General features: G+C 40.8%; 1 protein-coding gene across 1 annotated transcript in view; it reads left to right on the forward strand.

The window, feature by feature from the left end:
- MUC5AC (mucin 5AC, oligomeric mucus/gel-forming) overlaps positions 1-27,507 on the forward strand; it is a 51,783-nt gene that overhangs the window by 13,296 nt on the left and 10,980 nt on the right. Inside the window, exons 11-32 of the mRNA XM_044426080.1 lie at positions 788-905; positions 2,819-2,957; positions 3,927-4,041; positions 5,160-5,225; positions 6,332-6,469; positions 6,559-6,723; positions 7,365-7,459; positions 8,244-8,370; positions 9,322-9,574; positions 10,886-10,938; positions 13,239-13,339; positions 14,288-14,439; positions 14,547-14,685; positions 14,780-14,893; positions 16,725-16,904; positions 17,428-17,667; positions 18,812-18,968; positions 20,970-21,098; positions 21,268-21,418; positions 23,524-23,570; positions 23,669-23,881; positions 25,779-27,120. Coding sequence (XP_044282015.1) covers positions 788-905; positions 2,819-2,957; positions 3,927-4,041; positions 5,160-5,225; positions 6,332-6,469; positions 6,559-6,723; positions 7,365-7,459; positions 8,244-8,370; positions 9,322-9,574; positions 10,886-10,938; positions 13,239-13,339; positions 14,288-14,439; positions 14,547-14,685; positions 14,780-14,893; positions 16,725-16,904; positions 17,428-17,667; positions 18,812-18,968; positions 20,970-21,098; positions 21,268-21,418; positions 23,524-23,570; positions 23,669-23,881; positions 25,779-27,120 — 4,234 coding nt within the window. The remainder of the gene's footprint in view (positions 1-787; positions 906-2,818; positions 2,958-3,926; positions 4,042-5,159; positions 5,226-6,331; positions 6,470-6,558; positions 6,724-7,364; positions 7,460-8,243; positions 8,371-9,321; positions 9,575-10,885; positions 10,939-13,238; positions 13,340-14,287; positions 14,440-14,546; positions 14,686-14,779; positions 14,894-16,724; positions 16,905-17,427; positions 17,668-18,811; positions 18,969-20,969; positions 21,099-21,267; positions 21,419-23,523; positions 23,571-23,668; positions 23,882-25,778; positions 27,121-27,507) is intronic.

Raw genomic sequence — 27,507 nt, forward strand, 5'->3', positions numbered from 1 at the left:
CTGCCTGGTCAGTGAGAAGAGGACAGGAGGAGGAGTCCTGTGGGGTTCATTTTGGAAAGTAACATTGGGTGACTATTTTTTGAATCCATGACAGTTGAGCTATAGGTTCTTCAGGGAACCATCTTGTCCCCAGTGGTGTTTAACATATATTGGAAGCTGCTGGGAGCAGGTAGTAAGGGATCTTGAGCTGAAGGCACTCAGCTCAGTCTCTCTGTGACAACTGAATCAGGAGAGGCTGTGTAAGTCCTGGATCAGGGCTTGGACTCAGTGATGAGCTGGCTGAGGGCCAGTAAACCAAAGCTGAATCCTGGAAAAAAAATTTGTGCAGAAAATACTATTGTACCAGGAAGCCTTTCTTGTTGACCACTCTCAGGTTTAATGTTACTTCTTATTAATGTTTTTATGTGTTGTTTTTATGCCTTTATTTGTTTTAACCTGGTACTGTTTACCACTCCAGAATCTATTTGGGAGTGGAGTGGTATAGAAAGCTTCAAATGAAATGAAATGAAATGAAATGGGCTCAACTAGATGGGTCAAGGCACTGTTCTAGCCTAGTGATTTGTATGCTCTTAAAAAAGAGCAAAACACACACCTTACCTCCAGACTATGTTTTAATACAGTTTCTACAGCTGCCCTCCCTGTGCAACTGTAAAATTGCTCCCTGGTAGGGGTCCTTTATACCAAGACTACACCACTAATGTCAGTTGAATTACATCTTGCACTCCACCATTTTGAAACATAATGAAATCTACATGAATAACTCAACAGCGAATATATCATCTTCTAGGCACTGTGTTTGATGACATTAACAACTCTGGCTGCATCCCAAATAAGGACTGTTACTGTACTTACAACGGGGGTACCTATGCTCCAGGAACTTCCTTTTCAACCCAGTGCACTTCATGGTAAGAAAACTACTGCTCAGTTCATACTGAGCTATTGACAAAGGACTGCCATATGGTTGGTTGGTTTATCTGCACACTTGGGACTATTTTCTTTCTTCTTCTTTTTCACTTTTCCCTTTCACTGATTCCAGTGGAAGGGAAATGCATTACATGGGCCCCCAGGCTAATGTAATTCTTCTCTTGTTCTAGGGATATGGTGGTATCAGATCCTACAGATCTAAGAGCTCTTTCTGAGCATGCACATAAAGTTGCTCCCTTTTGCCTCTCAGTCTTTTGAGCTCCCACATTGGCATGGCAACAGCTGAGGACCTTTGGGTAGCCTTGAAGAACCTTGTGAGGTTGGATCTCCTTCTCTGAGGGTGGACCTCCCTCTCTTTCCTCAGAAGAGAAGATCTGAATAATCCTCTTGTCCCTGGGGTACCATGCCTAGGTCCATAGAATCATAGCTTAAGTGCATTCTCTTTCTAAATAGGTGATCTTAAACGATTATAAGGACTGGAAACCTTATCTGGAATTCAGTGCTTTTTCTATGATGCACTGAATCCTACCTTTTCACTGAAAAGTGGTACTCAAGGTGGCTAAAAATAAAAAGCAGATTAAAAACAAAAATGTGATTTAAAGTTTTTTTAAAAAAAACAATGATTGCAGTTGAAAAAGTGTGATGGAAGATCCAAATTTGCCTTTCTTTTCTGAACTGTATCTACCCCAGGCTACATTTTGCAAGCAGTTTCTGAAATAAACCCTTGCAATATGCACCCCCGCCACCAAGCCTTTAAAAGCCCAGTTGGAACAAATTCCAAACATAACACATTTTTTGATCTCATGGTTCCAAATTTCAAATGAGTGAATTGGAGTAACTTTGATATTGCATTTTGTATGTGACTTTTATCTCAAAATGCAGGAATTGTTGACATCTCTGGTTTCATTTTGATTTTGGTAGGCTTTAAATATCAAATGTAATAAGGTGTCAACAGTAATCCATGGATTACTGTTTCATGTCTATCAAAAGCTATGATAAATGTACTATTACAAGTCTAACACTGAATGCTTGTCCATGCCAGCAATCAAGTACTATCAAACTGATATACCAGCAATTTTCTTTCAGGGAAAGTCAGTGTTCCTCAGTTAGAGGAACAATGAAAGACAGCTTTGCCCACCACTACTATTCTTCCTTTGCCATGCTCAGTGACCTTGTTATCTTGACTGTGTTATAGGAAACACTTTTACTGCACAGTTGGTGACAGTGAGGCCTAGCACTGGCCCATATATACTGAGTGTACAACCTATAACATGCCCCATAATGTTCTGTAATATGCCACCATTCCCCAGCAAATCCACAAAGGTTCCTTGGCAGAACTTGATGTGGAAAAACTCCCCTGAAGATTGAAAGTTTAAAAATGACTGTGATATACCAATGAATGTAGTGCCTGTCGGTCAGCAATATTAAATCCCATTCCATACCAGCTAGCAAATACCACAAAAAAATACCAACTGTAGTAGGGTATCAAATATTGGGATATTCTAGTAGTTAGAGAATATCCAACATCAAAATATAGGAAGGAGAATTTTAGACAGCAGATTATTTTCAGCTCTAAGGGAGGCAAAGTTATTTTACAAGCTGAGATGCATGGTAAAGAAGCATTTGCTTAAACACCAAATTAAATGTAAATCCTGTTTTAGACAGCCTGTTTTGCAACACAGAGGGTTGGGGAATACAGAGCTTATAATTGCATGTCTACTGATGCAATATAAAATTATTAACAAGGTTCAGTGCTACATGATACCTTTGAGGCCACTTTCTGCCAAAGCACTTAGTGCAATTCTGAATTAAAGAAAAAAAAAAAAAAACAAGCCTTACTTACTTGTTCCGCTTGCTTATGTCAGGGGATGTAAGATTTCTGTCTCTTCTTCAGCACATGCACGGGAGGCCAGTGGGCCTGTGTCAGCCTTTCCTGCCCTGGAATGTGCTCGCTTGAAGGAGGTTCCCACATCTCAACATTTGATGAAAGGCGCTATTCTGTTTTTGGGGACTGCAGCTACATCATAACAAAGGTAATCAAAACAGACTCTTTGGGGAGAAGTTGTGAATAGAAAATCTCCCTCATGTATTACTTGAAGGAATTGCAAACTGTCTTTTGAAATGGCAAAGAAGAAAGTTTGACTGAGCTCTAAGAACTGGCATCAACGTTTATATTCTATACCCTGAAATGTCCAAGAAAATCAGCAATTTCTTAAAAAGAATTATTTCAGTAAAATTTTATAGTAGATCCATAATAAAGTATCACAGTACTTTCGGGTGCTGCTTGTGAGGGCTTCTCTACATTTATTGTGCACATGGGGTGCCTCACTCACAGAAGTCTGAAAGGCTTTTTTCTTCAAACCATCTTCCTCCAGTGCCTCCCTCGAATTTCCCAGCCATTTCTACAGCTTTTTTTTAGAGCAAGGAACATCTGGTATTCTCCTAGTCAGCGCCATGATAGAAACCCGTATATTTTCACAATTCTACTCTTACCACAGCGCCCCCTTGAGTTATATAATGGAATGTATATAAAGGCAAAGAGAAAACCCACAAGGAAATAAAGGTTTTATTTAAACGTGTGAAGGGCACTAAAATCCTCCTTCAAAGCAAGCAGAAGGAGCAGCTGGGCTCTGTGCCTCATTCAGAAAGGATGTTTCATTCATTCTTGTGAAAGAATAACAGTTTGTTTCACAGACTGTGAAAATGAGCACTCCAGTCACTAGAGAGATGAAACAGGGCCTGGAAAACAGGGCACCTCAGACTTCGATAGGATCTGAGGCATAGGCAGCATCTGAATGACACTGCCACACTGAACAAGCTAGTCGCATGGGTCCTTTCCTTAGACTCAGCATGCTTCCTCAGGGCCAAAGCAGACATGAATTTGGATCCTTAGGATGTAATTGTTTTAAATAAATAAGCTAATTCACTCCAAGGCACTATGATAATTAAGACAAAGCATTCAGAAGGTGCAAGTTGCAAATACTCTGCTTCTTTGCTTCCAGCTCTGTGAAAGCAATTTCTTCACTGTTCTGGGAGAAATTCGAAAGTGTGGGCTAACAGATACGGAGACCTGCCTGAAAGGCATCGCAGTCAGCATAGCTGGAGGACAGACTGTAAGTATGAAAAACAAAGATGGCCAAATGAATGTGTGGAAAATGAATTGCACACTGACTTTCAAGCATACTGTTTTCCCCTCAATAAGATAGGAAGCATATTCAGTGTTATCAGAATCAGAATCACTCTCCATTGAGCTCCTAGTTTCAATTCCTGTCTCTAACACTGTTACCTGAACCTGTAGCAAAAGAAGTGAGTCACCAATTCCAAACAGTACACAAAACTGAATGTCCTTGAGCAACCTTCCATTGCTTCTTGACCACCATTTCCCCTTCTCAATTGCCCAATAAGAATTGTTCACTATCAGGAGCCACAATTTCTTCAATTTTCCTTCTGTACATTCCTGAATGTTAAAGTGGACTTTTCACAGTCTAGATCAGAGGTACAGAAGACTTTCAACACGTCAATTTCAGAGAAGATTTAGGGGTCAGAATTTCAATCGCTGACAGGGCCAAAAGCTAAAGGGGTGGGTCAATGATGATGATGATGATGATGATGATGACAGGGGAAGGAAGCATGGCTATCTGGGGAACTCAGGAGGACTCAGTTGGGATTCTATGAAGGCTGAATTTCTCCATCAGGTTTGAGGTTGTCCATCTGCATCTAGGCTGCGATCCCTGGGCCGTGATACTCAGTACTTTTTTCTTTTTGCACATTCTCTCTCCCCTCTTTCTCATTTCCCTGTTTTGTCTGCCTCTTTAGGCTAATTCTCCTTCAACTATGCTTTCCTTGACTTCCTATTTCTTAGTCTACTGATTAGTCCATTACTGCACCATAAAGCTGTTCTGGTGCAGAGGGGCCTGTGTGATTATTTAAACTCAGAAAACGGGCAGTTGTTGTCTCTTCCTTCATAAAAGCTGCTCCATACTTCCAACTAACTTTATTTCCTGAACAGCTGGAACGTTTCTGAACTAGCCTTCCCAAAGAAAACTAGTTCATGTCCAAAGTGTCACTGCCACTAGTGCTATACAATGTTCGCCACTGATATGCACAATGGGAACAAGCTCATATTTCCTTTGTATAGTGGAAGTCAGTGTTTTTGAAGGAAGTTCTGAGGCAGAGGTACTTTTTCTAACTATGCCAGCTCATAGTTCTCTTGTCGTTTCTCCTCTATCAGGTAGTTGTGATCAAGTCTACTGGAGCTGTGTACGTGAATATGATCCTCACTCAACTGCCTTTCTCAGCATGTAAGTTATTCTTTTTCTCTGTTATACTTCTACATGCAAGAGCAAAGCTCTGTTTCCCATATGTACTCTAGCTTATGTGCCATGCCAGTGACCCTTCTCTTCAAGTACTTGTTGAAAGGCAGTTACCACAGAGGTCCATATGTACTAAGCTGCATGCTTAAGCAGGTTTCCAAATTTACTGCACTTCAGAGACTTATGCCATGCACACATTTCTTTGTAAATTGTGATGTACTGGGAAAGCCTGGTGAGTATAGCAGCTCCAACCAGTAGGCAACTGTGGGACTGGGAAAAAGGGCTATGTAGGAAGCATATTGTTTATGTTGCAAGCATGCCATCATCAAAAGGTAACAAGTCTGGATTTAGAAGCTGCCATATGCTGGCAGAGGAAGAGGGAAGGAGTGATTGATTGATTGATGGATGGATGGATGTATATGCTGCCTACTAGCCATAGACTCTCCAGGCAGCTTACAACATATTAAAATCCCTAATACTGAAGACAACATGACAGTACACAAATACAAAAGACCAATAATGATACAATCAGAATGTGATAGTTGCCTATTTGATGCAGGAATAAATTCCTAGTAAACATAATACTGTACTTATGCAGATGGTAGAGACAGTTACCATTAGCATACTTCTGAGATGAAACATTCTTCTTTAGTTAGTTCCATCAAGATGGAGCATCTTGCTAGAGCTGGCAACAGAAATGGTGTTGGTCACAGACTACCCATGTAGGATTGCTGGGGAAGAAGAAAAGCTCATGCCATGCTTATGGGCCTCCCAGAGGCATCTGATTGGCCACACTAGCAAACACGGTATCAGACTAGATAAGCCTTAGATCTATCCAGCACAACTCTTCTTAGGTTCTTAGGATTCTGAGTTCAAATTTAGTACTATCCTCCATAGCAGAAGTTCATTTACTAACAATGGAACTAGTTAATACGTCTGATATAAGCAAATGTTGTCCATGGTACACATGCAGAGTACAAGGGCACACATCACTCCCCATCCCATCCCGTTAGCAGCTGCCACAACCTCCTGAGTCTGCCACCAAATGAAATGCTGAATCCCATATGCAAGCTTCTTATGTTCTGCTTCCACAGCCAACATCACCATCTTCAGACCTTCATCATTCTTCATAATTATAAACACAAATATGGGAATCCAGTTAGAGATCCAGCTTGTACCTCTCATGCAACTTTTTGTGCACTTGAACCCAACCCACAAAGGGCAGACATGTGGTAAGTCAGTCAATGGGTCATTCTCATTACATGGTGAAATTTCTTAAACATAGTATGAAGGATTAAAAATCCTCCTGGCTTTGTCCCAGGTCTCTGTGGAAACTTCAACAATGTCCAGACAGATGACTTCAAAGCCATCAGTGGTGTGATTGAAGGAACTGCAGCTGCTTTTGCCAATACCTGGAAGACACAGGCGGATTGCCCTAACATCAGGAACATATTTGAGAACCCATGTACTCTCAGCATTGAAAATGGTATGTGCATTGGACACTGAAGATATAAAGATCCTCTTGACAAGTAAAAAATAGGATCCAAGATGCTCAGGGAAGCATAGAAGTTTCTTTCCCCTCCCATTTTATCCAGAAAGCAGTCCTGTGAGATAGGTTGGGCTAAGATAATGTGACTGCCTCAAGCTCACCTAGCATTTGGGATCACCTAGCATAGTAACTGGCCAAAGATCACCAACAGTGTTCCTCCACCAGCAGACATAATGTTGGATGGCTCTGTTATGAGCTTCATGGCATGAGTACCACATATGAACTCTAGAGCAGGAAAAAAAGTGGAGGGGAGACATAGTGAGCATTTCAAATAAGGTGTTGTTTGGGTTACAACTGAAGTAGGTAATCCAGGAGCCACATGCAGTCACCACCACTCCCCTGAAATTTGCAGTTGTAACAGAAAGAAAACAAATGGCTATTGCAGGGATAAACAAGTTGGATTTGGCTTAAAACAAGTTCAGTTTTTCCATCTGTAGCTCTTCATAGTTGTTTGCCAAACTAGGCAGCAAAGTACCACTCCCAATGGATTCATGGTGTCATTGCAAAATGTGCCCCAGAGGGGGGGAAATCGCCAAAAAAGGGAAGGAAAAAATCTTTTGTGTCTTTTGTGTTCACAGAAAAATATGCTTCCCACTGGTGTGGACTGTTGACAAGCAAAAAGGGGCCTTTCCAGAAGTGCCACTCTGTAGTAGATCCAGCTGTTTACCACACGGTACATTGCAAGTTCTTTTCCTGAACCTGAAAATAACTCCCAGAGAGTGAGAAAGGAACTTGCCAAACAGGAGAAACCACTCTAAGGTTTTAATTTACCTTCTGGCAACCTTCCCAATTGTCATTAATGTTCAATATTAATCCCCTTAACTTGTAATCCAGCATATACATTTCTTGAGCCACTGCTGAATATAAACATCTCCTTGTTCTGTTCTGCTTGCTTGTTGTTTCCTAACTTCTGACAAAGTGGTTTATATCCTCCAGTAATTTAAAGTAACCAGGAAAGTGCAAAGAGAAATACACCTATGTGTAAATTACATTTGCAGAGGCAGTAAATGTGTAAATTTTATGCTGTTTTACTGATTTATGATTAAATTAGGGACTAACTAGACAATGTAGAGGAAGTGTGGCTGCCACTAACTTGCATGCCCCACCCTTCAAATTGTGTTGCCAATGAAATACATAATATGATGTCTCCACATCCACCATTTCCTGTACCCTTACAAAGGCAACCAATGAATGGAATACGGGTGAGCAAATGCTGAATGTGATTATATTGTTATGCTTTTCTTTTACTAGATGTTACTGAGGGGATGTAGCAGATAGAAGCCCTTAAGTAGCCATACACTGAAAGCCAAGTTCCACCCCACCCACCCACCACATTACAAAGCATGTAGATCAAAATGGAATCTGTGCCATCAGTGGTGTGATGGCTTCAGAGGAAACATCTCTGAGAGGTGGGAGGTGTTCAGTCAATGTGAATGGGATGTTCTCTATGTTCCTAGAACTGCATGTTTGACACGTGCAACTGTGAAAGGAGTGAGGACTGCATGTGTGCCGCACTCTCTTCCTATGTCAGAGCCTGTGCTGCGAAAGGAGTGCTGCTGAGTGGATGGAGGACCAGCGTTTGCAGTAAGTTATGGAACTATCAAAGGGACTTTGCAACCAGAAAATCTATGGGCAAGAGGAACATTTCAGACTTGTCCTGGGCAAAACTTTAGGGGAATTTGGGACATGTATGGAGTCTCCTCTGGTTTTGGTTGTTGCTGCTTAAACATCCCTTAGTGGTGCCAGCAATTTCCCCCAGAGTCTTAACTACATGAGAAGACAGGTTCCTGAGGATGAGGCATACAGGAACTCCAAAAGAGGCAGAAGGAAAATATGTTCTCCTTCACCATAAGGTGGCAAGGTCCAGCACATCTCGCTCCTGCCACTGTGACCATGGTGAATGAGAACATAAGCAAGCCAAAACAATCTTCACAGCCCAGAATAGGAGGTGAGCAGCAAAAGTTGTATTTTTCAGATAAAATAGAAAGGTAGTTTGTTTATTTCAGAAAATTTCTATACCACTTTGGGTTTTTTAAGTCCCAAAGTGGTTCACAAAATAAAACCATGACAAAAATACCATAAAACCACTTAGTAAAATCATAAAATATTGGATTAAAATTACCAGGACTACCAGGTGATGCTACTGGTCAAGGTAACACCTCAGCAAACAAATGTATCTCATCTTGTCAAGAGAAACTGCATACATCAGTAGGCTGTGATATGGTAAGCAAAGCCTCCCTCTTAAAATGTAGAAACTGGAGCAGTCTATAAGGGGCAAGGGAGTACTTCCAAAAAGTGAGCATTCCAGGTTACTTTAATGGATAGCGCTTGATTCAAAGAAGAAAGAACATGGAATGGTCACACTAGAAGAGGTCCAAGACGTCCCTTCTGATACATGAGCCACATTCAGTTCATACACTAATTGCTGCCATGAGACTGAATATGTGTCTGTAAGCTTCAGATATAAATTGTGCACTGCTGCAGTAACCCTTGCAGCACCCTCTAGAATAACTTGTGCCTTTTCCTTCCCTCAAGCCAAATATCAAATCTGTCCCAAGTCCCTGGTTTATCGGTATGTCATCGATTCCTGCCAAGCCACCTGCCGAGCTCTGAGTGAGCCAGATGTCACCTGCAACATCAAGTTTACACCTGTGGATGGATGCACCTGTGAGGAGGGGATGTACATGGATGAAAATGGCAAATGTGTACCTGCTCCAAGCTGCTCTTGCTACTACAAAGGATCTCCCTTACTACCTGGAGAAGTCGTTCATGAAAATGGCATGATGTGGTAAGAGGTTGTTTGAAATAAGCATGATTGCACAAGGACAGGGACAACAAATGCCTCTCTTCAGAAATTTTTATACAAGTTGAACATTCAGAGATCAGGAATGATCAAAGGAAGAACCATTCTAAAATAATTTGGCATAATTTGTGAACTGCCGTGTCACTTTTACATTCTTAAATTGAGGTATTTGTTCTTTGTTAGAAATGTTTGACAAGAAATTAGATATTTTGTGCCTCCCAGCACATGTCTGAGGGCATAACCCAATGTCCCCTGCCTATAACACACAGAGGCTTACGTGCACTCAACACATGGAAGAAGGCCACTGTCTGTCTAAATGAAGTGGTATGACGGGGGGAGGGGAGGAGGCTGGGCCCCATTATGAAGATCCTTATTTTATTGCTATATAGCTCAGTATCTGAAGCAAACAGAAATGACATTTGGGCAAATAGAAATGTAAAATAAAAACACAGGTGCCAATGAAATTTTCATTAAAAGTACTCTACAAAATTTAAAAGCCAAGTTTAAAAACAGTTTTAAACAGCTACAATAGCTGCACAAATTAAATTATGAGATCTGCTGGACCCCACTCAGCCAAGGAGCACAGTCACAGACTCCCAGCCCATCCTACCTCACAGGGTTTTTTTTCGGAGAATGAAAGTGAAAGGAAAAGAAAATGTATGTAAGCTGACTTGAGTTCCGTGAGATGAAAAAAGGCGGGATAAAAATATAATAAATAAGTACCACAATGTACTATTTAGAGATTATTGCATGCCTTGTCATAAAGAAACATCGTACTCTACCGCCAAAAAAATCATAAAGTGCGGGGGGGGGGCATTATCTTGTTGTGGGGGGGCACCTTGGTGCTGGGATTTAATGTCACCCATAGAATTGTATCTAAATGCCAAAACATTCTGTTTGGAAAACTCGAACACTTGTGTTTGGGGGTTGCTGTTTCATTTGCAAGTTGTTTCTTTAAAAAAAACCTATGAGGAACATATTTTGAGGTATTAGTTCCAGGAAAAAATTGTCCAAGAAAGTCTGTCCAGAAAGGCTATGTACGAGTGTGAAAATTAGATAGGACTTTTACAGTGGCAATCAATTGGCAGGAGTCAAAAAGGAGAGTGGCCCATCACCAGAGCAAACATACAGGATTTTTCTCCATGAAAAATGTTGACATGCAGTAAAGTGGAACCGGAAAATCTGACCTACTTAAGCATTGTTACTGTTGACAACAACAATAGCTGCTTTTATTAAAAGTAGTTCAGATTATTTGTTGTTGTTGTTGTTGTGTGACACTTGCTTATTTCTTTACAGCACTTGCACAAAAGGAGAGCTACAGTGCATTGGAGTAGTGAAGCCACAACCAGGTAGAACCATTAGCTCATTTCTTCTTCTTTTATCTCTATCTGAATGGTGAAGAAGGTTGTCCCTATTAAGCAAGGGAATCTGCACATGGAAGCAAGACACCTGCCTTTTACACAGCTGAGGCTGAAGCAGGTATGCATCTGAATGTGCATCCACAGTGCAACACTCATTCATGGCCCATTGAACTGGCTGGCTACATCTTTCAATGCAGGTGGAAACATGCATCAGCACTTGGAGCCAGATGCAGTGCATAACTAGTTATGTGCAAGCAGGGCTGGATTGGAGCCAGCTTAGTCTGAAACTAATTGATTGGTAACTCTGCAAAGTACGAAATATTTTTGTTGCAAAATCTGAAAAATGCAGATAGTAGATCACCATGGTCTTTGTTCAAATAACAAGATAAGATCAGGTTACACAGTGCTGCAAAGGGAAAGAAATGTTTCCCCACGAGAGGAAAGCCCTCAACAACATTCTCAAAAACGGAGAATCAAGAAATAGATAGTATGTGACAACTTGTGTTAATGGATTCTAATGAAGGTTTTTGATTAAAGTTGAACTCTGGAAGTCGCCTCCCACAGAAGTTTACTTGTGTCAGTCTGTATGGGTGCACATCTGTGTGTGCACACAGAAGGAAGGAAAGATAGTATTGTAAGGTAGCACAATTAAGTGTGTACAATATTTTTAGTACCATACTTGGTAAAATGAAGATGCTTGCTTGTCATAGTCAACTGTTTGTCATTTCAATTTTGAGCTTGAAATCTGAGCTTTTCAATTGAAGCTCAGATTCAGGTGTCTGTTCAGACTCTGATGAAATGTTTCTTTGTTAGGCTATTCAATTAACTGGTCATTGAATGTTTAATCACTTATTAAACATCAACTGGTCAAAGTTGATGTTTAATAAAAATACTATCCCCTGCAATGTGTTAGCCAACTGGCAATTTCAAACGAAGCTCAAATTACACTTTTAGCGAGCAACCTGCATGTGAAACAAGTCTATATATGCAAACTACACCCCTGAACTGCAAATATAGAAAGACAGGTTGGGTTGATTCCAGCTTTGCCCAGCAGGAGCATTCCTGGGTGGAGCTCCACTCAAGATACTCTGGCCAGGAGGAAGAGAGGAGAAAGATGAACCTCAACAATTTCCCTTCCTCCGTAGCCCCAGGCACCACTATCCACACTGTTCCAGAGGTCTCCCCCAGGGATTCTAAGTAGAAATTGGGAAAAGATGTTCTTTTCTCAGTTTAAGGGCAGCCATTGTGGTATAGTGGTTAGTTTGTTAGTCTGGGACTGGGGCTTATAGTTCCCACATGGCCATGAAGTTTACTGGCTAACTATGGGCCGACTCTCAGTCTAGCCCATCTTACAGGGTTGTTGCAAGGATAAAATGGAGAAGGCAACATTGAAAGCTGCCTCAGGTTCCTTTCCAAGAGGAAAAAGGGCAGAATATAAATGTAATGTTAAAATAGATAAACTGGATGATGATGATGCACCCTTTTCCCAGTCATAACCAAGCAAAATACAGTTATACAGAGTAGATATACAGACTCTTTTGAATTTTGTGGTGCAGTTCTTCCATTTAAAAAATGCCCACAAAGATGCATATATTAGAGGTAGATGCACACACAAATGTACATGTTCGTGTAAATAGTATACAAACATGCAATATATTATGGGGATATGCATGAGGATTTTCAAAGCAATCAGCAAACTGATATGGAAATAGAACAAAGTAAACTTCAGGCTGAAAAAAATGAAAAAATAAGCAGAAATAAAGATGCTAAAAAAATGACAGTTTGTCTATTCCTAGGATTAGGGGCCTGCAAATATCAGTCTTTCAGAAGAAACCCTGCCATGGACAGAAGAAGCCTGTCTGTGGGAGGAGATTCTGTATCCAAGCCAGTAATTCCACCAAGTATATAAATTTGAGGCAGAAATATTGAACTGGACTTTCTTTGAAAATGCCAGAACTCAGCTGAAAATATCCCAGGCCCCTTCTCCAGCTTATAGCAACAAGGAGCTGTTTTTCAAACTTGAATAATATGATTCCAAAGGAACTGATAATTGTGAACAATAATTTCTGCTGAGCTTCTAAAACCATTACATTTTTAAGACAAAGAACAGTGACTACCTTGAGCATCTCAGTGTCATGAAGGTGGATACTGTGTACACTCCTTAACGTCTTATAAGTGTTGCAGTTGATAATAGTGTGTCCTAATTCATTTTCAGAAAGTGTGATCACTACTGCAGTAATGAATACTTCTCTCAAGCTGAAATTTCATCTAGCCTTTCTTTTTCTCAGTGTGCAAAGCCCCCATGGTATACTTTGATTGTGCCAATGCAACAGTAGGTGCAACCGGATCTGAATGTCAGAAGAGCTGTCAGACACTTGACATGGGATGTGTAAGTGAACTTGTTTGTTAGATTTATATCCTGCTTTTTTCTTACATCATGCTCAGAGTGGCTTACATCTTTCTCCTCTTGCTACTTTCAAGCTTATCCCCACAACCACCCTGTGAGGTAGGTTGGACTGAGAGTCTGTGACTGCCCCAAAGTCACCCAGTGAGCATCATGGCTGGGTGGGGACTAGATTGCCTAAGTCCCAGTCCTGCGCTCTTAACCACTACACTGCACTGGCTCTCCATGAGTGTAAAGGAGCCATGTTGGATCAAAGGCCTGTCTAGTCCAATATTCTCTGCACAGTTGCCAAGAAAAGGTCCACAAGCAGGATGTGAGTGTGATAGCACCCTCCCACTTGTGCTATCACACTGCTATGCATTGAAAGCAGGTCTTAACTGCACAGGCTGTTCAGCTATCAGACATATGAACAGGAATGGCAGGAATCACTGCATACCCTTGAGGGATCCCTCAGTCTATGAAACAACAGGCCCCTTCTCTCACTATGGGCAGATGCTACAAATTAGAACTCAAACTGCTTGATAATAAGATGTGTTTCACGAGTGTTGACCACAAACCAGATGAACAGCTTGTCAGAAGTTTTGGGGTAGAGATGAGGAGGGGCAGGTCAAGGGTCTTCACATGGTAAACCACCTGAGTCAACTTATGCCATGACGCTCTGACATTCCTTCTTCGTAAAATAATTTTGAATGTGCCATGTCACAGTCTAGTGGTTTCTTGGCATATTCTCAAACAGGGTTCTCTATACCAAAACTGCCCTGAAAACAATATCCTTGATGCACTTGTGCATGAAGAAGAATGTTAGGATGGGTTGGCTCACCAGTGGAGAATGATGGTAAATTTGAATTTGATTGAACTTTGTTCAGTATCTTAGCAAGCTGTCTGGTATCCTGCGGATTCACCATCTTTTTTGCTTGTCCCTTTTCATTACAGTACAGCACAGAGTGTGTTTCTGGTTGCGTGTGTCCTGATGATCTGATATCTGATGGCAAAGGTGGATGTGTAACTTCTGACAAATGTCCATGCATTCACAATGAAGCCACATACAGTCCAGGGGAAACCATCAAGGTGAAATGTAACACTTGGTATGTAAAAGCTGACGACCTGTTACAAGCTGAACTAAAAGCACCAAACCCTTCTCTCTCTGTAGCAAAAAGATGTAGTAAATTCAAGTATGTTTCTGTCTGTCTAGTACGTGTAAGAACAGAAAGTGGGAGTGTTCCAAAGAGCCTTGCATGGCAACTTGCGCAGTTTATGGAGACAGCCATTACATCACTTTTGACGGCAAGCGCTACAGCTTCAGTGGAGAATGTGAATATACTTTGGTCCAGGTGTGAAACATTTTCCCAACCACCCATTTTGTGTAACTAAAAGTCTTTGGTCTTGATTGTGTCCACAAACACAAAGCCATGTTCTTCATTGCAGGACCACTGTAGCAAGAACAGTACAAACACAGGAACATTCAGAATTATTACAGAGAACGTCCCCTGTGGCACTACTGGAACCACCTGCTCAAAAGCCATTAAAGTTTTCATGGGAGTAAGTAGCTTCATTGAGTGTGCATTTACAATATAACCTGTGGCCTCAGGCAAAATAAGGAATTCCATTCTACAATACAGGGAAATCTTGACATGGAGCACAAACTAGCTAGGTTAAAAGGCAACGCAGTATGTAAAATGCATACATAGATGGGTCTCAAGTACAACCTCACAAAGTTTCTTTGCACTTCACTAGTAAACTGGGATATTCAGAGAAATTTCTCAGACATTTTTTTTCTGAGAAAAGCTTTGTTTTTGTTTTTTTCTTTCTTTCCCCTAAAAAAAGGCAATTTTGCAGAATTTTTGTGTTCACAGCAGGCATGAATTTGTTTGCTACCCTACAGTGACCAAGAGTGATGTTAGATCTGGGGCAGTCTGGAGGATGTGGCCTGGGCAACTTCTTCTTTGATCTGGCCTGGGCAACTTCTTCTTCCTTCTCTTTCTCCTCCTATATTTTTATTTTATACTGATAATTTTAATTTTGTATTTGTAAATCAATGTATTTTTTGTATTTTTATATTTAATAGTAATTTATTATGTACTATTGTATTTCAATGTATTTTATCATGTTGTAAGCCGCCCCGAGGTTTCGGCAAGGGGCGGCATAGAAATGTTATAATAATAATAATAATAATAATAATAATAATAATAATAATAATATAGAAGGCTGAGCAAGCTATCAGCCCAGTTCTTAGTGCCAACACAAGCAGCAGCAAACACGCTAACAAAAAACCTACGGGGAAAGGAAGAAGCTGTGCTGCTGCCATCAGCAATGGGGATTTCCATCCCTGAAAAATCAATGGAGAATTTTTCCTCCCAGTTTCTCTGCCTGCAAAAGAGTGGAGAATCTGGAGGGGCTATTTGCACACAGCTCTAGCAATTTATATTTTATTTTATTTTATTATTTTATTTTGTCAAGACTGCCCAATAGCTGAAGGTCTCTGGGCACTGCACAACAGTGAGTAAACATAATAAAATACAATATAAAATAAAATAAAGCAACAAGGAAAACATCATAAAAGTACACTACTTTTTTCCAACAATTGAAATCTGCCCACACTACTAGCTCTGCTGGCAATAGCCCCACACTCCCATGTGCTATTTGGTAGATGCCTCAGCAAAGAGGAGTGTCTTAATTTGGTACTCAATCTGACATTGTATCAGGTATTGTGGTCCAAAGTTAAAACCAGTACCTTGAATTGATCTCCTCCCTCACCCTGCCCCAAAAGACAACTATGGGTAATGGTACTGAAAGCCCAGTGGGATACAGGAGCAGGGTCACACTCCCTGTGTTTCTCTTCCAACACAGGCCATCATGCAGAGTGACCAAATCTGTTCCTCTGCCAAAACATGGCCTGACCCCTGACTAAAATGGATCCAGACAATCAGTCTCATCCAAGAGTACCTGCAGCTGGGTGGTCACTACCCGCTCTAGTCAAGGACCAGAGAGGTTTCCGATAAACTCCATAAGCTCAGTGGGGCTTTCATCTTGGTTAGACACCTCCTGTTTGCATGGCAAACTATTTTTGAATCTAGTAAGAATTCAGAAATGGTTTGTGCCATGGCATAGGGATCTGTTCTTCAAAGAAGTAAAGTCGTATGTTCAGCTTGCCTGAAGCAGCCATTTGAAACCCTGCTACTATCTTCAAGAAAGAAGTTCCTATAGATCTTTGCAGATCTTAAGAATAAGATCTACAAAGACACACAGCATCATATTTTGAAATGTTTCATCCATTCACAATAAAGCTTGCTGATGGTGAGAAACCTCTGTTGAAAAATTCCAGTTTATCTAATAACACTGATACCTATTCGGTTGTTTTTCTTCTTTTCAGAAGTATGAGCTAATACTTACAGATGAAAAATTTGAAGTCATACAGAGACTCCCTGGTAGAGGAGAAGTGCCATTTAGGATCCGATACATGGGCATCTACATGGTGATTGACACAAGTGGATTTGTCTTGATGTGGGACAAGAAAACCAGTATCTTTATCAAAGTGAATTCAGAATTTAAGGTAGGCTGATATTTCATAGAACATTGCTCAAAGCATAGAATATGCAAACATATAATAAAATTGCCTTATGGAACTTCAGTAGTTTTCAAGAAAAATATATAATCCTGAGAAAAAATATCATATCCATTTCATTGCTAAAAAGGCGGGGGAGGGGTGCTGTTTTTGTGTAAATAAAAAGTAATTGATTTTGTTGAAGCCTAAAAGCTATTAGTTTATGAATCCCTGTTTAGACACTTTTGTTGATTCAGAGCTCTACTTGTGTAGAGCATGTATCACTCTTCTCTGTTCACTTCAAAGAAGACAGCAAATCCAGGCATATGAAAGAATGATACACTGATAAGCTTCCTCCACAGATATTAATTAAAAAATTCCTCATGTGATTGGGAGGATTCACAAACTCGCAGAGTATGACAGCACCTACAAACAACCAAACTAATGTTCAGTTTTGAAAACTCAGTTTTTCTAATATCAGAAGAGGAATAATTCATCTGTTTCTCATAATTTTGTGTCTGTATCCATGCAGGGCCAGTTATGTGGCCTCTGTGGAAACTATGATGGCAATGACATGAATGACTTCACTACTCGGAGCCAATCTGAAGTAGGAGATGTGCTCGAATTTGGTAACAGCTGGAAGGCATCACCAACTTGCCCAGATGTCCACAGCAGCAAGAATCCTTGTGTTGCAAACCCATACAGGAGTTCTTGGGCCCAAAAGCAGTGTAGTATCATTAACAGCAAAACATTCGCATTCTGTCACCCTCAGGTAAGGACAGAATTCTCTTCAGATTAATATATGGGACATTTTTAGTAGCCCTGATCGTGTGACTTCATGCAATTTAACTATTTAAGTGCTCCAGTCAAGATGCAACAACCACTGCAAAAAACAGACATTGGCACTTTGCTGTTGGAAGAATCTGGCAGATACTCCAGAAGCAGCTTCAGAATCAATTCCAGGCCTTTGTAGTTCTCATAACTGGATTTCTCTTACTACCAAAGCTACATTTATGGGTGATGCTTGTTCTCTGGCACACTTGGCATGGCAGGAAGAACATAAGGTGCTGACTTTCACTTTTTCATAGGTTGGAACACCTTCCACTGCAATGTACCTAGAGTGAATCCTGGTGGCATATGGAATGGATGCTTCCTTCCACAAGGTCATTTGGGGGCCTTGGCAGCAGCCATTCTGATTGTCCATGTCATTCCATTAATCTTCAGAATCGACGGCACAAAGAATAATTGAATATTAGTAATTATATCACATATATCTGGGCACTCCATTTCATATGCCACCAGCTTTGTTATAAAGCTTTGATGGTAGCCCTTATCTATCTATCTATCTATCTATCTATCTATCTATCTATCTATCTATCTAAAGGCTTCCCAAACACAAGGTAAGTCTCCTTAGTATGTTTTATGGCTTTTAACCAGAGTCCATATGATCTTTGCAGACCAATTCTATGTTTGACTACTCAGAAGTAAGTTGCTATGAATTCAATGAATAAGTGCATATAGGAATGCAATCTTAATGACAAAAATGCATTAATGTTTTTGGAAGGAAGCAGTCCTGCAGGTTAGATGGGCCTTGCAATTTGCAGGCTTCTGGTATCCAGTGCCCTGCTGAAGGAGTGATGACGATGATTTTTCATCTCACTGAAACCAGTTTGGCCTTTAATTTCCATTAAAGAAAATCACAAGTAGCCCCTAGTTGCTTAGGCTCCCCAAACACAGTAAAATCTGATAGGGCTCACCTCATACATTATGTGAAGGGTGCTGCATGTGTTTCTTGGTGCATGCATGCCATGTCCTCTCTACTTCATTGACAAATTCCTTCCTGACTCCACTTCTTCTCTGAATGGCCCACTAAGACTGAAACATAAATTAAGCTGGATGTATTGTTTTTCCAACAGGTTGAACCAACTAAATATTATGAAGCCTGCGTATCCGATGCCTGTGCTTGTGATACTGGGGGAGACTGTGAATGTTTCTGCACAGCTGTAGCTGCTTATGCTCAGGCATGCAATGAGGCTGGCGTTTGCATTTCTTGGAGAACTCCATCTATCTGTCGTGAGTATGACCCATATATTTTCAAGGGCTTTTTTAACGTCTGGAAAGCAAGATAACATTTCCATATTTCCATTTTGTTCAGTTCTGAGGACCACATCAGAGGTACTCTTATAGTCAGTGAAACCACTGCACTTTGCCTTGTTACTTTCATAGGATGGACACTTTGAATACACCTCAGCATAGGAAGACCTGAAACTTTTAAAAACATGCTAAATCTCAGGGCCACTGCTAAATTCAAAGACTCCTGTGATTCCTCCACCCCATGTCTCCAGCTCACACTGCTTTGACAATATCTGAACTAAGAGCATCAATGAGGCTCACTCATGATGCATTCATTGTACACATCTTACTTGCTCACAATATACACATTCAATACTTGCAACCTAATCACAATTAACTCTGAAGTATTTTTAACCTCTGTATAGATTTTGCATCTATGCACCTGGCATTTATACCCTAAAGCATATCTTCTGTCATTAAAAGAAGAATGACCTAGCTCCTTCCCTTCACCTGTCTTTAGGGTAGGACACACAAACAGGGTTACCTTTATACACTCAAATGCAGGGAATTGCAGAAATCCATGCCAGGATTAGGTACTGGAGAATTTGGAAACTGGAAAAGAAATTCTGAATCAACAATTTGCTATGAATGTTTCGAAACATGTTTGGGAGCACTCTTTTCTAGTCTCTTTGGTCCACTGTGGTTTCAGACATACTCATATCATGTGTGTCTTTATTCGTTAAGTAAATTCACTTGTCTAGAACAGCAGAAGAAATAAATGATTGCCATAAGGACGTAAGAAAAGCTCTGCTGGATCAAACCAAGGGTCCTTTCAGTCTGCCTGTGAGAAAACCCACAAGCAGGACATGAGTGCAATAACAGTACTGTGCTTATGTTCCCCAGCAACTGGTATACATAGGCATAACATCTCTCGTACTGGTAGCATACAGCTATCAGGACATGTTTGATCCTTCAGGCCAAGCTAAACACCCTGGTTGTCAGTGGCAGTGGGGTGTGTGATTAACTACCCAAATAATGTTGCCCTGTCCTTGTCCTTACAGTATAATTCCCAAGTAGCTGTGTGAAAGCACACGAGGGGATAGTAATACTGAGGGAACTAGATCATAAAAATGAAGGGACATTTTTTTAGTGTCTTCCAGTTTGACCACAATCTGTGATATGAAACTAATAACAATAAAATTGTGCATTTCTAATCTGAACTCTAGAGGTCACTCTAGAGGGACAAACAACAGGATTTTTTTCCCAACACCAATATCTGTTCCCTGGGAATGGCAAAATGCCAGCATTAGAAGTATCTCAGTGTTCTCATGCTACTGAAGCAGCTTTGGATGATGTTATCACAAGAGTCCACACATTTGCTGCTTTCCAAACAATGTGGACCACACCATATGCTGGCATATTCAGAAGGAAATGTCCCAGCTATATAATGATAGGTGAAAGTAACATCATAATGTCTTCTTCAGTATTACCAAAATCAATGTTAAGATTGGACCTTTAAACATGATTTGAACCTTTTAAAATTGGGTAATATGTTTTTCATTCTTCATTCTTCTTTCCTCTCCACAAATTCAGAATTTTTTTTAAATTCCCTTGGTCATCTTGGCAAGATCTGTAATCTTGCCAGACTGCCCACTGTAGAATTGAATGCAAGATAATTTTCAGACATATACAAGTGGGCTTTGAAATGACATCCACTGATTTCATAAGAGGGATTAAGTCTAACCTTGTGGCATGATCCTGGACAGCCTACTCCAAGCTAAGCTACAATGAGTTCAATGGAGTGTTTCCCAGATTGCAGTTTTAGTTGGAGCATGACATCAAATGAGGAATAAAAGCCAGGTATTTCTTATCACATCTAGGAGTGCAGAGATGAGAAAGGGCAGGCACTGATATACCAGGGAATGAAATGTAGCAACTGGTATTTAAAAAAAAAAAAAGTTCAATTTGCTTGCAACTACATTTTCTCTTTCCTTCTTCCAGCTCTGTTCTGTGACTACTACAATCCCGAAGGGGAATGTGAATGGCACTACCAGCCTTGTGGCTCTTCTTGCATGACAACTTGCAGAAATCCATATGGAAATTGCTCACATGAGTTACAAGGCTTGGAAGGTAACAAGGGCCATGGGCCTTCTATTTGATCTGCAAAGGGCTGTTACTGAAAATCTCATGTGCAATAGATGACAGTCTACAAGAAATCAGTTTAAATTCTGCTATTTGTACAAAGTACTATAATATTTCAAGTATCATTACTTAGGACAAGCTCTCTATCTTACCACAGGCTGCTATCCAAAGTGTCCAGCCAATAAGCCCTACTTTAATGAAGATGACATGGAGTGTGTCCCTATCGAAAAGTGTGGCTGCTTTGATGACAAAGGAAACCATTATAAGCCAGGAGAAAAAATGCCTTCAGAAAGGAACTGTCAATTATGGTAATGCTTGTCTGTAAAAATGCTAGAAGCATGCATTTTTAAAGTGTGTGAGAAAACATTCTGTTCCATAATTAAGTAATTATGAAATAGAAGGCAAGATTTTGAAATGTTCTTAAAATTAATTTCATGGTCTTTTACACTATACTGTACTATGGGACAAGTCTTCTTCCCATCCAATCCTAGCTCACTCACCTCCATTTGTATTTCTCCTGTAGTAAGAAGAACATTTGCTCAAGGCTTTAGCAAAATGATTGCACCTGTTGCTCTTGATCCTCACTCAGCTACTTAGTTGCTCATATCCATGGGATATGATAACTTTCTGTGCTATTCTTTTCATGATCTCATCTTTCTTATATTTGAAGTCCCAGCTTCTAGTGCTTGACCTGCTGCATATTCCCAGTCCCCTGATCTCAAAGCAAAGGATGGAGTGATCACTCGCATCCAGAGCTCCCCTAATCTGTACTTCATCTATCAGCTCCTCTCTATTGGTCAAGACCAAGTCAAGGATGTTTCCCCCCTCGTCACCTCTCGGACCCTCTGTGTGAAAAACCCTCCCTCTCTAGCCTCTAGGAAGCGACGTGACCTGGCTGTCGCCGCCGAGTGAGTCTCCCAACTAATATCCAGGAGATTGAAATCTCCCATAATTACTGTGTCTCTTCCCCAAGATATCCTTAGAAACTGGCCTGTCAGGACATCATCCAGGGTCTCAAGTTGACCTGGAGGGCGATAACATACCCCCACTGTCAGGTCCCTTTCCCTGTCAAAACTCCTAAGTTTCACCCAGACTTCCTCTGCCGAATCCCCATCTGTGCTGCATTCTATCTCACTGCATCCTATCCCTTCCCTGATGCATAAAGCCACGCCGCCACCCCTCTTTCCCTTCCTGTCCTTTCTAAAAAGATGATACCCCTCTATGTTCACATTCCAATCTTGCCTTTCATCCCACCAAGTTTCTGTGATTCCCACCAGGTCATACCCTCCTATTCCCAGGAGAGCTTCAAGCTCTTCCTGCTTATTACCCATGCTCTAGCATTAGTGTACATGCACCTCAACTCCTTCCCACCACTTTCTTTCCTTGGAGTTCCCAGCCTCCTCCTCCTTCCTCCCATCCTCCCTGATACCTGGCCCCTCTCTGTAGAGTTCTGTCAGTCCCTGCAGTAAACCTGTTGAAACCCCCGAGTTAGAGCCAAACTACACATTACATGGACTGAGGCTTCATGTTTAGAGCTCCCAGGAGATTTCTCTTTGCAAAAGCTATTGGTTTAGGATTGTGGCACAGTGGGAAAAGGATGTGATATTTTTCCCCCTGAACCCCAGTCAACACCATTTCCTTAGAGTTGCTATTAACTGTAACAGAAACTTGTGAATTCAAAATTGTAAGCTTACATATTTCCCACTTCCCATTTCACAGGGGTGAGGGAAAGGATCAGGGCCCCCTTCTACACTAGAGCCCAGTACCAAATGTGTGGCAAGTAGGAATTTCTGTTTTTCACAAAAGAATAGTTTTTATCATTGAATGTTTCCCATAGAATAATGCTTAAATTTTCATTCTCCTCACTTTGAAATATTATCCATTTATTTCAGTGGAACTTCTATCCAGGCAAGATATGCTCCTGCACACACTCACCTGGGTCTAAGTCCTACCGAATGCAATGGGATTTTCTTCTGAACCAACATGTATCAGATAATGCTATAATGCTATCATAAATAACAAATGCTAGTCTATGTTCCCAACATATTCCCACCATTTGCTAAGCACAGTAGAAGGTAGAAGAAGAAAAGAAAGACCAATAAGAGTTTGTTTGTTTGTTTGATTCACATCCTGCTTTTTCCTTAAGAACTCAAAGTGGATTATCTCTGTAAAGGAAGCCACAGCCTCTAATTTAGAATAGCTAAGCAAGGATATCATGGACAGAACATTTTGGAGGGCTTTTATTCACAGGATTGCCCTAAGTCGGACACCTCTAGGCAGTGCATAACAACAAATAACATTATTATTTAGTATACTGCTACTTTATAAGAAGAGTTATTGCGACCTCCTGTGCTTTGTAAAAAAAGTTTAAACCACCTTTAAGCTTATGTTCTTCTTTCTTTTCCCCATCCAGCCATTGCTCAATGGACAGCAGAAAGGACTGTGTCTATGAAGAGAATGGTAGGCTGAGAATGCAGGTTTTTGTATGCATTGCGATTATTTAGAACAGCCTTTTACATTTGAGGTGCTTAATACTGACATTCTCTTTTGAATGACAGAGTGCTACTGTACCTATGAAGGCAGGATATTCAAACCTGGAGACAGCATCTACAACACAACAGATGGCATTGGAGGCTGCATTGTTGCAATCTGTAGTCGCAATGGAACAATAGAGAGAAATATCTTCCCATGCCAAACAACCACAACCCCTGCTACCAGAACTTCTACTGTATTTAAATTTACTACCACTTCATCAGCAACCACTACAGCAGGTACAGCCTCTAATGACTCTATGATTCTATGTCTTTCCTAAAAAATGGAATTGACAAACCAGGAACATAATGTCAATTTTTTTGGGGCGGAATTTTTAAAACTGCCATTTGCCTTTGTTGGTAGATTTCTAATGCATGTGTAGCATGCACAGGTTTATACTGCTTCTTATTCAGGGGTATATCTACATTAACAAACTGTTATTAACTGAATGCCCTTTTAACAACCGTAGTTCTGAAGAAATCTTGGGAATTCCAGGTTGATGCGTGGGCTAAGAATATTGTTTGTGATTCCTAGCCTCCCCTGTGGAATCCCAAGGATATTATCAAGGATATCTCATCAGAGGGAACAACCATTAACACGTTTTCATTCTAGACTGGTGTAGGGAGCGCTGGACTAGATGGCCCTTTGGTCTGATCCAACGTGGCTTTTCTGATGTGTTCACACAGGGCTCTGTAGTAAAGCAGAGAAACAAGAGGGGTGAATCCCAAAGATGTTCTAGTGGTAGGGGAACCTGATTAAATGGGAACCTCTGAAGTCATTTCTGAAAATAACTAAAGGGCTCCAAGACGGCGGTAGCACTTTTGGTCAGCATACTGGTAAACCTGGTGTGGAAGTGGAGCTCCATTCAGAAGATACTAGATCTGCTATCATAAGGAACCGCTGCCTGGGGGATTCTTTTCCCCATATTGCACCAGTGGGGTTGACCCTTCTTGCTTCTGCAGCATAAGGAGTGGCAGTGGCTTCTGCTATCCTATGAAAGAGCCCTAAACTAACCACCATAGAACAATTCATTGCTTCTCAAAATCTTGTTCGAGCTTAGCAACTTCCTTCAGCACTCATGAACTTCAGCTTCCTCTCTAGCTTTTGTACAACTTAAGTGCACATTAGAATGGAGAGGACACATGGAATCAAGGTCCCATCCTGCATCCTTGCTTAGTTTCCTAGGAGCCTTCTTAACCAAGAGTATCTTCCGAGCCAGTGCAAATGAATGCAAACAAGTTTAATGTATTACAGGAAGAGATGGCTCTATCCTGAGATGCCAGGCAGAGACACCAGGCTTTGTCATGCTACTGATCATGCTTGAAAAGTAGCAGCATAAAATATCACCAGTGTCTCTGCAGTTTAAATTATGTGATAGAATCAGTAAACGTTCTTTGCAGACTGAAAGCATTTTGGTCTGATATGAGGAGCTAGTCACAGTAAGCAGAATAGAGTTGAATACAAGGTCCAGTAGACTGAGGCCCCTCTTGTGTGTTTCTCATTGATCAAGCAGATGAGGAGGAGGAGAAGGGAGAGCTTTGTACTGCAGATTCTCCTTCTCTCCTTGTCTAACTTCTAGACCTTCCCGAGGAAACTTTTAATTCATAGCTGTGATGCTTATTGTTACAAAGGTTGATTGCAAAAGGCATCCATAACTCTTCCATCTTGAGTGATTACTGGCCACAGTCTTTTCCTCAGATAAGATTTCTGAGATGTTTAGGTCTGAGCATCCAAGCATTGCCCTTCCTTTTCACCTCTTCAAGTGAGTGAGTGTTCTTGATTTTACTTCCCCAAACTGCCTTGAAATAGAACATAATGAACCAACAAGGCTGTCTCATTCAACCTGATCATCAGACTACACATTCCAGAGAAGTCCAATCAATAACTCCAGTCTAAATTGCTTAGGTGAAGCTAGTGAATTCCTAAGTAATGTTGTAAGGGTCCCATCCTTAGCTGAGGAATGGCTGGCTTGGGAATGCAAGTTTTTTTCCTGTCTATACATGGGTAGAATCACATCTACATAAGCTTTCTTTTTAGAGGTGGCATGTAACTTACCTGTTCAGCATGTATAAAAATGAATTATTCATTGGAAACCCAGATTATGCTAACTTAGTCATTTAATTCCCTACTCCACAGTGTCTTCAACGCCAACAGTTTGCGTTCAAAAAGAATGCCATTGGTCACAATGGTATGATGGGAATCAACCTGGATCTGGAATTGATGATGGAGATTTTGAGACTTTTGATCATCTAAGAGCTGAAGGTTATGCAGTCTGCAAGGCTCCAGAGGCTGTTGAATGCAGAGCAGAGAAGTTCCCCAATACTACATTGAATGAACTAGGCCAAAAAGTAGAATGCAGTGAAAGAGTGGGATTACTGTGTTACAACAAGGACCAGCATCCAATGAACTGCCATAATTATCAAATCAAAATCCTATGTTGTAGCTTCGTACCATGTTATTCTACTGCATCCACACCCAAATTTACTACAGCATCTCTAACTTCTACAAGCATTACAACACCAACTTCCACACTGTCTACTATGGTTCCGACCAGAAGTACACTTACAGCAACAACTGGCATCTTAACAACAACCCCAGAGACCACTACTTCATCCACTGGAACAACTGGCAGATCTACATCTCCTACAACAGAAATAACAAGCCAAACTACTTGTAAATCCACATGCAGATGGACTGACTGGTATGATGTGAATTTTCCCACATTGGATAATAACGGGGATTTTGAAACATATGACGTCATTAGGGCTGCAGGGAAAGGTATATGCCAGAAACCTGAAGATATAAAATGCAGGGCAGAGAAATTCCCTGAGAAAGCTATAAATGAAATTGGTCAAACTGTTCAGTGCAACGTATCATTTGGTTTTGTCTGCAGAAATGAAGATCAGTCAGGAATACTGCAAATGTGTTATAATTATCAAATCAAAGTTTATTGCTGTGAAACTGATTGCTTGACTACTACTGCAGAAACTACAGCTTCAGGCACAACTGTTTCAGCAACTTCTTCTACTACTGAATTTTCAACCACAATTACTATCCCCACAACTTCCACTACAACTCCAGAAACTACAACATTCACAACCACTGCTTCTACTACAGAATTTACAACCACGACTGCTATCCCCACAACTTCCACTACAACTCCAGAAACTACATTTACAACCTCTCCTACTACAGAATTTACAACCACGACTGCTATCCCCACAACTTCCACTACAACTCCAGAAACTACATTCACAACCGCTGCTTCTACTACAGAATTTACAACCATGACTGCTATCCCCACAACTTCCACTACAACTCCAGAAACTACATTTACAACCTCTCCTACTACAGAATTTACAACCATGACTACTATCCCCACAACTTCCACTACAACTCCAGAAACTACAACATTAACAACCTCTCCTACTACAGAATTTACAACCACGACTACTATCCCCACAACTTCCACTACAACTCCAGAAACTACAACATTAACAACCTCTCCTACTACAGAATTTACAACCACGACTGCTATCCCCACAACTTCCACTACAACTCCAGAAACTACAACATTAACAACCTCTCCTACTACAGAATTTACAACCACGACTGCTATCCCCACAACTTCCACTGCAACTCCAGAAACTACAACATTAACAACCTCTCCTACTACAGAATTTACAACCACGACTGCTATCCCCACAACTTCCACTACAACTCCAGAAACTACATTTACAACCTCTCCTACTATAGAATTTACAACCACAACTGCTATCCCCACAACTTCCACTGCAACTCCAGAAACTACAACATTAACAACCTCTCCTACTACAGAATTTACAACCACAACTGCTATCCCCAC

This window comes from Varanus komodoensis, unplaced genomic scaffold, assembly GCF_004798865.1.
Source record: "Varanus komodoensis strain SLA01 unplaced genomic scaffold, ASM479886v1 scaffold16, whole genome shotgun sequence".
Classification (NCBI taxonomy): Eukaryota; Metazoa; Chordata; class Lepidosauria; order Squamata; family Varanidae; genus Varanus; species Varanus komodoensis.